General features: G+C 45.1%; 1 protein-coding gene across 1 annotated transcript in view; it reads left to right on the top strand.

Moving 5' to 3' along the window:
• DISC1 (DISC1 scaffold protein) overlaps window positions 1–7,633 on the top strand; it is a 247,429-nt gene extending 239,796 nt beyond the window's left edge. The window contains exon 11 of the mRNA XM_090263358.1: window positions 7,521–7,633. Coding sequence (XP_090119484.1) covers window positions 7,521–7,569 — 49 coding nt within the window. The 3' untranslated portion in view covers window positions 7,570–7,633. The remainder of the gene's footprint in view (window positions 1–7,520) is intronic.
• The last annotated feature ends 2,362 nt before the right edge of the window (window positions 7,634–9,995 follow it).

Here is a 9,995-nt window from a genome sequence, read left to right on the forward strand (position 1 = left end):
TCCTACCCTTTGAATAGGAGCTCTAGTTTTAAAACTTGAAATGTTGATTATTTTCCAAATTCCATAGGCAAGACCTTATGTATGAGAAATAGCGCTAAGTAAAAAGGCCTGGGTTGTGCCAACTATGGAGTTTGTGACTGTTTGTACTCATGCTTGAGGCTTAGGGATCTGGTCAGACTACAACTGAATGCATTTTTGGATCTGAGTATAAACTTTTATAGATAAATGTTTTTAGAAAGTCATTTTAATGGGAAAATCCTGCACAACAAAGGAAATCCCGTGTTCTGTTTTAAATCAAGCTTCTCGAGTCTGGTGAGTAGGACAGAAATTTGACATGAGCTCTAATTCAACACAGCTGGGAATTTCTGCCCAACCATCCAAGCCTACGGGTTTTGATCATGAGCAGAGTTAAGCAAATTATAGTTGAAATGCTGCAGGCCGAGCTGGCGCTACCGTATCGTACCCACGTGGAGAGACAGGCGGGAAGATACTGGGGTTTTTCTAAGGCTGATAAAGGGCATGTCTGTATGGATGTGCTGGGGCCAGCGCACAGCAGGGGAGTTAATTATCCCCAGGCGAAGCCATTCTCAGCTGCATCCAAGGCAAGGGACCATCATCTCCTGCCCGGCTCTTCGAACTCCGACAGGAGGATGCCTGGGATGTGCAGTCTGAGCAACAGCGTGGCTTCCTCAAGACCTGCTGAAAAAGAAGGGTCCCCATTCACTGCTTCAACAAGCAATTACTGAGCACCCCTTAAGAGCTCAGCAGAGTGCTGGTGCCTGGGGCTGCAGCGGGGGGGGGGGCAGGATACCATTCTGCTCCCGGGGGACAGGCAGGTATGTGCCCACTGAGGAAGTGCTGGGCTGGAGAGAACCGGGGGCTTCAGGAACAGCCCTCACCTGGAGGTGACAGGGGACAGGAGGCCCAGGGACCTGAGCACTCCTGGAAGAAGTGAGTCTGCAGGGGTTTGGAGAGAAACGGGGGATTCGCCAGGCAGAGCAGGGGAGAGGCTCAGTAATGAGGCCATTTATCCGGAGCAGCTTCTTTCAATCGGACCCACGTGGGAAATAGCGACACTTTAGGCCGAAATAGTGGGATGGAGGGATGGAAAGAAAAATGATTTGAATTGCTGAAAAGAGACTGCCCGATGGGACGAATTACTGGAGAGTTTTCAAAGATGCTTTGAAATGTCAAACAACCTGTAGTTGATCCATTCGGAGATGCAAATCCTATAAAACCATTTCAGCCAGGAGCACCAGTGACTTTGTAGTGGGAGATATTTTAATTATCAAGTATCAGCCATAACAGGGTTTTGGTTTTTTTTCTTTTTGTCACATTTAATTTAATAATAAAAATAGAAACAAATGTTACAGATTTCCCACTAAGAGGAGCCCAGAGCTTGAAGAACCATGGGACATGGTTCAAGAACGTGCATTGGGATGTCAGATCTCTCATCTTCTCCGTCACAAAGAAGAAATTCTCACCTCTTTCCTCTGCTTCCAGCCTCTGTGTTAGGGCCATGTGGACCGAAGGAGGTCCCAGCTCACCGTGGAACCCAGGTTGTCCTTGTTGATGTCACCACCTCCAGTTGATGGGAATCTCAGTCCTGGAGGGAGTCCCTCCCCTGCCCCCCCGGGAGGTGAGCCCCTCAGGAGGCATCTGGACTTTGTGGAGTTCCCACGGTGGAGGGAAGAGAGGCAGCATCTTCAGGAGCTTTGTTTGCTTCTTGGCTTTCTTTGCTCCACCTTTGGCGGCCCCCACCCGCACCCTGGGCTAGCCCAGCAAAATCCCTCTCTGTTTCCACCCAGATCCAGAGGGAAAGAATGGGCCAGCTGAGGGGACGGATGCATCTTAGATGCCACCCTGCCACTTCCTCGTGTTTTCTCCAGCAAGTCACAGGACTCTGAGATGCTGCGAGTGTAAAAGCAGGAGTGAACAAAAGGATGCTAAGCTCCTGCCGGCTCCGACCCTCTCTGCTTCTAGGTGTGAAGATCCTTAGGGAAAGGCCATGGGACGTTCTTAGTAGCCCTGAGGTGGCACTTGGTAAATGATCAACTTTGATGTCCTGGGAAACACGTGGTGTCAAGACCAGTACCGCACTTCCCGCGCAGTTAACCCACACTGGGGCCCCTGAACTGTGCACCTGACTTCAGTTCTCTATTTTGGCTTCAACAGAAATGCTAGTGCTTTACTGAAGGACAACTTTGAAAAGACGTTTCCTTTAAAAAAAAAAAAAAGTAAACAAAGCCTCTTTAATAGTTCCTATTTCCTTTACTTGTTTTTCACTTTCTACCAAGTCTTAGACAAATAAAATGGGTAAAATTAGAAACTGGGACAGAGTTGACAGTGAAGCCTGGGGTTCTCTGCAGAGGAAAAGCTAAAACACTTGAGGAAGGTCTTCTCAAAGCAAGAGAGAAACCAGGGGTCACGGAGCAGGCCGGTGCTTCCTGTGGCCGGACTGTTTGCACACTCGCGATCCCAGGAGGACATCACCACTTAATGGTGCAGTGAGTCTGCCCTTCACCCCGTGCCGAGAGTGTGCCCCGAGCCGGGCGTGAGATCCCGCGACAGGAGCCCGCTCACCTCTTACCCTCTGCGTCCCCTATGGGAGCCCCTCGCTGCGCTGAGCAGCCACTAGAGAACGGGCCCTTTCTCCCAAAGCTGGAAGGAAGCGAGGCCCTGCTGGTCATATTGCAAGCAAATATGTTGCTCAGAACACATGTCTGCAGTGTGGAATAGCCTGCACATTCCAGCAGGAGCCAGGGGCCAGCATCAGTGGCCGCTCTTTGAATCTCCTTTTTGCTCTTCTCAGCCCCCCCGGAGTCGGGTCTGGGCTTTTGCACGCACTGCAGTGGGTGTCACGGTCTAGTCAGTTTCAGAAATGAGTATTTGCTAGACACCAGCGAGGGCGCACTTCCTGCTGTCACTTGTCAACAGGCCTGTCCAGGCCCCCAGCATCCCCTGTAGGCTGTAACCATTTAGCTCACCGTTTCAGCTGTGATGGCTGAATAACAGATCATCCCCAGCTTAATTTAAAACAACCGTTTATTGTGTGCATGGATCTGTGGGCAAGGGATTTGGATGGGGAGTGGTGGGAAGGCTCTCTCTGCCCCACAAAGTCTGGATATTAGCTGGAGAGCTTGAAAGTGGAGGCTGGAGTCAGCGGAAGGCGCAGTGCCTCTCTGTCTGGCTTTTGGCTGGGGCCTTAGCTGGGGTTCTCACCCAGACACCCACACATGGCCTGTCCACGTGGCTTGAGCTTCCCTACAACATGGAGGCCGGGTTGCAGGGAAAGCAATCTGAGAAGACACATCACCTATATTATGGTTCGGCTTTGGAAGTCAGGCTCATCATTATTACTGGGTTATAGTTATTGAAGGAGCCTCAAAGGCACACCCAGGTTCAAGGGAGAGAAGTGATAAACAATCTCTTGCTGGCGGAGTCAGGATCCGCAAAGGCCACACATGCCCTCCGCCATACCTGGGCCCAGCAAGGAGGTGGACAGGGAAGTTTTGCCTCACCCTGCAAGTTTTGGGGTAACAGGCAGGACCCCTGCGGTGCTGTCCAGCAGGTAACCCTAACTCCTGCCCCGCCCTGCCATCTGCAGACAACACAGCTTTCCATCGGGCTGATAGAAACATGTAAGCCTGCCCTCTCGTCAGCTGTCACTGTCCGTTTAGGTTGAAAACTAATTATCTTCCCAGGATTCCAAGTGAGAGCTGAGAGGTAAAGCCACAAGGCCCTTGGATAGTAATCACGCAGGTCACGCTCAGGATCCTCTCATTCAGGGTCACAGTCTGTCAGGCCGGCAAGCAGTGGTTCGCACAGGAGCCTGGCAGACCGGAGACACGCTGGAGAGACAGCCCCGTGAGAGAAAGCTGCTCGGACCCTTGGCCACTGGCCGTGGGACGCTGAGCCTCGGAGTCTGTTTCCTTAGGCCTTTTTGTGTCTTTTTAATCTTCAAAAATTTAAAAAATATTCAGATGTATTTTTCCATACTTTTTCATTATGATTTGAATTACTGTTTTATTAACATTTTTTCTTTATTATGTTTTAGAGATGTGAAAAATACAATAAAGTATAGAGAAAAAGCTAAGAATTTGCTCTACTACTCACCCTCAAAATGAAAAGTGTTAATGTTTTAGTGCTTTGCCTCTTTGAATATTTCCTTAACACTAAATATTCTTGTATTGGAATTTATTTTAATGGGCCTGGCCGGTGTGGCTCAGTTGGTTGGTGAGTCGTCCCATATACCAAAAGGTTGCAGGTTCAATTCCTGGTCAGGGCACATACCCAGGATGTGGGTTGGGTCCCTGGTCAGGGTGCATATGGAAGGCAACTGATTGATGCTTCTCTCTCTCTCTCTCTCTCTCCCCCTTCTTCTCTCTCTAAAAATCAATGAAAAAATGTCCTCAGGTGAGGATAAAAAAATGATTTTAATGGCTAAGTATGAATCAAAATGTACCAGAATTTATTTTAACCATTTTCTTTATTATTGGACATTTAAGTTATTTCCTGTTTCTAATACTTTTAATATAATTACTTTTGCATTATTAAAATATTATACTTTTATTTAATGTATATTACAAATAATTTTTCATACTTAAGAGCTAAATTAAAATTGTTTAAATTTAAACATACACATTTTATTTTCAAGCAATTCCAGGAAGTAGAATTGTTGGATCATAGGATATAAACAATTTAAAATTTAAAATTCAGACCATGTACTCTGAAATTGCTTTTCAAACTCACACAATCTGTACATAATTTTAAAAGAAAAAATATTCAGGGATTACATGTTTGGGGAGAAATGTGAAACCATATTTTAAATGATTTAATTCAGCTTTGATTTATATTGTTTTAGACTTAAAATGAGGATTGAGTCATTTAAGAATGTTTTAAATTCCACTTCCATGTTCTGATTCTCTGTTTTTTCTGTCTTGAAGTGTATCAGTTGTATTTCGCAGTAATACTGTGTTTTCTCCTTCGTGTGTGACTTGCGGTTTCACCACATCCAGCGGTTTCTTCCAGATGTTCTCTCTCTGAATCCCTCCTGTATTTCAAGCCAGCTATGACGGTATCATCATGCATTGCCTCAGCTTCCCTGTGGTTTGTCTCCTCTGTAATTCCACAGCTTTGAATGATACAGTTACTACTTTAAGACCAGGAAAATATTCATGTGTGTGTGGTTTCTATGTGCTTGCTGTCTTCTCACCACTGCTGCCATGGCCAGTTAAGAGCACACCTTCATGCCTGCTACTCATGCCTGCATGTTCATTCTGTCCTTAAAATTGTATGTTGTCACTAGGTGTCTCTTCTTTTGTATACATTACTTGTAGTATATTAGACGTCTCCAATATTTACAGTACTTATGTATAGTTCCCATTAGCACTGTTTTATTCTAATATGGTTGGCCATTTGGACATCAGCTTTAAAGCATTCTGGAGTTATGAGAGTGAATGTTAAATTATATACCTGTGTTTAATGGTTATTCATAGACTCTAATTATAATATTTTATGACTCATGATCTCAGAGGAGTTTTTAAGAGTTAATGTCATGACACCTGGGCATTTTGTTGGAATTGTTGCATAGTAATTATAGTTTTTGTAGTAACTCTATATAGTATAATTTGAATATATGTCTTAATTATTTTCCTTATGCAAAATTCTTTTTGGTGTACCTTCTAAGACTTTACTATTAGTTGGGAAATTACTACTTTTACATTTGCTTGAGTTTACATTCTGAGCTCACTTTTTGCTGCTTATTTATTCATTCATCATGTTTTTCATTGACATCATTGACATGTAAGATTGTGTAACTTTAAGGTGTACAACCTGTTGATTTGCTACATTTATATATTTCAGTATAATTACTACTGTAGCTAGCACCTCATCTCTATCATGGCACATAGTTATTCCTTTTGTGTGTGTGTGCTGAGAACATTTAAGATCCAGTCTCTTAGCATTTTTGAAGTATATATAAAGTCTTGCTGACTATAATCACTAAGCTGTGCATTAGATCTTTAGAACTTATTCATCTTCTGCGTGAAAGTTTGTACCTTTAATGACAAACAGCCCCCACCCCCTCCCTGGTCCCTGGTGACCACCGTCTTACTCTGATTCTGCCAGTTCAGCTTTTTCAGATCTCACGTATAATTGAGATCATGTGATATGTCTTTCTCAGTCTGGCTTATCTCACTAAGCACAATGTGCTTCCTTTCTTTCCCTTTATTCTAAGAGTCCCTATGTTCTTTCCTCATGTTCTTGACCTTGTTGATTCTTTTAAAAATTGGTGGCCTCCTCTATGCCTGGCCCCACACTTGAGACCCTGGGCGAATGAATGAATGGCCCTCGGCCCTGCCCGCGGGGCGTTTATAGTCACTGTGAGAATCCCACACAGGTCAGCGTGGCGATGCTGGAAGGCGGAGACGTCTGGGGCCTTGCGGGGAGGTTGGGTTTCAGAGAAGAATGGAGGCGAGGGCACGGGCTGGAAGAAGAACAGTGTGACAGAAGGGGGAGGGGTCAGTCGGCCCAGCTGGCATGTTGGGCTCCAGTAGAGGGGACACAGCTGATGTGTGTGGGCCAGGTGCCAGGTTGTGGAAGGGACTCTGCTCTGCAGTGGCTTCATATAGGAAACTGACCTAGAGAAGTCACTTCTCTGGCTCATGGAGGGAGTTCCAAGACCTGGTTCTTTATTCATGGAACCAACGAATACCATGTGACTGCCAGGTGTCTCACATTGTGCCAGGAGCTCTGGACACAGCAACGAGCGAGTCGTCATTATTCCTGCTTTTATGGGGCTTGACATTTATCATTCTGGCCCTTATGCATGGTGGGGTGGGGGTTACGCTCCAGTGAAGGAGATAAAATTAACACCTATACATACAGTGGCTATATATAAAATATATATTATATATAACACCTATATATTCAGTGGCTATACGCATGTGTGTGCACAGTGTGTGTGTGTGTGTATGTATGTGTATATATAAAAGTTTCCTTAATATTCTAGCTTCCAGGGACTGTGACCAGCGTGTAAACAAATGCTCAGCGCCCTTGCACATTCCTGTCCCCTTATAGGAATGTCTCTGTTCTCACAGGCAGCCTAGTTGCCCCCGTGACTCGCTCCAGCCCTATTCAGTTAGAATTCCTGTTATGTTGTCAGTCTGCCTGTGGATGTAGCTGGAAGGCTCAGGCTTCCCCTAGGATAAATCCACTTTAGGGATTGATATGCTGGAAATAGCACTTTGAAATGACCAGATAAGGGGGGGTACCCTGTGGAGCCAAGTAGACGCAGCTCATGGTTCGGTAATCACCTGAAATTGGTTCGTGTCTTCTCAAGAATGAGCTCCAGGCAAGACAGAGGTTCTGTATGGCTCTGCCGGGGCAGGGTGCAGAGCTGAGAGCGCTCTGCTGGGAAACCTTACCTTTGTGTACCACTGGGTGAGTCGCAGGTGTGTTCGTGGCCCTGAAAAAAATCTGTGACTTATGAGTTGTCTTTCTTTCCCTCCTCTGGCCAGGAATCATACATCCTTTCTGCAGAACTTGGAGAAAAATGTGAAGCCATAGGCAAGGAGTTACTGTACTTGGAAGACCAACTTCACCTGGCGATCCAAAGTCATGATGAAGATCTCATTCATATCCTTTCCATCTTGCAGATTCAACACCTGCCAGGTTCTGTTGTAAAAGCAAGTCTTAAAAAATACACATTGTTCCATGCCTCAGCAGATGGAAGCAAATTGGTACTGCTGGTATTTCTAGTTCAGCACACCTCAGATCTCTGAGGTCATACAGTATGAAGTGTTTTCTCTCTAGTTTTTGGTAGGTAATTCAGCATTTTTGATTCTTAAACCTGACTACTAAAAATGAGCCATGAAGTTTAGACATGCTCACAGCAAGACCAAAGCAGACTGCAGTTTTCTGGGTGTTAAGTTGGGGTTGTGGGCTCAGTTTTCTAGGGGCTTTTTCAACACCAAGAAACCCAAATCCATGTTTGGTTTCTTTATCATGTAATTCTGCCATCTAACAGGACTTTGGGTTATTTCTGTGCAATTTTTTCTTGCACAGGCCTCAGCATTTATACCTGCAGATACCGTCATCAGAATCAGCGGCTAGTGAGCAAGAAGGCACGAGGATGCATTAGCTTAGGTGCGCGTCCGTGTGAAGCATTGTGTCCCACGTTGATCTGTGGGTGCTGTCATTTTGTCACTGGTCATTTCCTTTGAGAGCAGAAGGAAGGTGCACAGACGGACGAAGGGATATGGGGCCTTATCTTGTACGTTTTTAGTTATTTAATCACACATTGATGCTGCAGATAGAAACACTCCTCTGCTCATTTATCCTTTCCATTCAGTAGTGTGCCTTTTAGGAGATGTATTTGTGGGAAATGTACCTAATTTGGTCTTTGCTTCTCATTGCTATCATACTCTTCAGAATCCAGTTCTTATCATACTTTATTTTGCGTGTGTGTGTGTGTGTGTGTGTGTGTGTGTGTGTGTAAATAGCCTTGGATGGTCAAGGATTAATCTTATAAGTATTCAGACCCACAGTTTAATGATGGGTCCGACACTGTTCCCTTCCTCATTATAACCTTAAATCTTTGACCTTGCTTATTATACTTAGCAGGAAATTCCTTCACCTTAATCAGCTGTTATTTTCACATTGTTCAAGGTAGATTTTAAAAGTAGACATTCTGTTCTTCATAATTTCCTGCCTCTTACACGACTAGTATGTAAGCTATTAGGAAGTTGGCCAAGAAACAGTAGAGCTTTTGTTTTGCATTTTTGTTTATTCCACGTTCATGGAACACACAGATTTGAACATTTAGAGGGGGGTATGGCCCCCAGGAGATGGGCCAGTGACTGGCTCCGCACCTGGGAGCAGCACATGCAGAAGACCAGAGTAGGGAGGGGCTTCCTGGTGGGGACTTTGCTCAGTGGGATGTCCCTCAGGCTGGAGAAAGGGTCAGATAGAAGTTCTGAGACCCGCAGCCAGGGACTGTGTTGGTCTCTTGTTTAGAAATTTTTGAGAAGGTTAGTTTGATCCCAAAGCACTGGGTTTTCTCCTGAATAAGTTTGGGTGGTGGGAGGAGCCTGAGGGGGGACAGAGTTGTGTGTCAACAGGATCCTTTTAGTTTTCCCACAGCCAGTCCAACCCGGATTCAGGTGCAGGAAGATCACTGAAGGTGCACAAGTCTCCTTGAGCATCAGCTTCCTCATCTGTTACATCAGATAGGAACATGTACCTCTAAGGTTTTCATGGGGGCTAAGTGAGGCTGTCTTGAGAAAGGGTGTTTAACATCGTTCTCACACGTGTTAAGTGCTTGGTTTTAGGTGGACAGCTATGATCTCCAAGTCCGTTTGCCTCACAATTATCAGCATTTATGTCACAGATGCAAACCACATTCCATACAAGGTTTCAAGGTGAATCGATTCACTATTTTGTAATAAATGCTTAAAGGAATTGATCAGTAACCACACAATGGCTTATATGAAAAGCCATTTAACTCTGATAAACTGCTGTAGATAGATAGGGATTATTATCCCTGCTGGATGGTTGAGAAAACTGAGGCTTAGAAATTACATGGCAGGTCCAAGGCCATTTCTAACCAGTGGCAGAATCTTGTGGCAACAGGCCCTGTGGTCCTCCTTGGACCATCAGGAGACAGCTGTGCCTCTAGCAAAGGTCAGGCTCGTTCTGTGGAACACACAGTTACCATAAAACCTTTAAGTGATAATAAAAAGTATGTTATTGAAGTTACATTTTGCTGATCCTTGCTGACATAATAGGGGACATGCTGGGGCCATGTCAGACCAGGGTTGGAAGCACTGGCTTAGGTACTGAAGTCAACCCCTTCCCTCCTCAGATAAAATCTATGCCACATACAGATTTCAACCCCGACTCTTCTCCGAAGCCCACATTTGCTCCATGTCACTGATTGAGAGTAAATACCAGGAAGGTGATAACTTTGAACTCATAGAAAGCAGCACTCTGAT

Source organism: Furipterus horrens, unplaced genomic scaffold, assembly GCF_987537825.1.
Source record: "Furipterus horrens unplaced genomic scaffold, mFurHor1.1.pri manual_scaffold_15, whole genome shotgun sequence".
NCBI classification, from domain to species: domain Eukaryota; kingdom Metazoa; phylum Chordata; class Mammalia; order Chiroptera; family Furipteridae; genus Furipterus; species Furipterus horrens.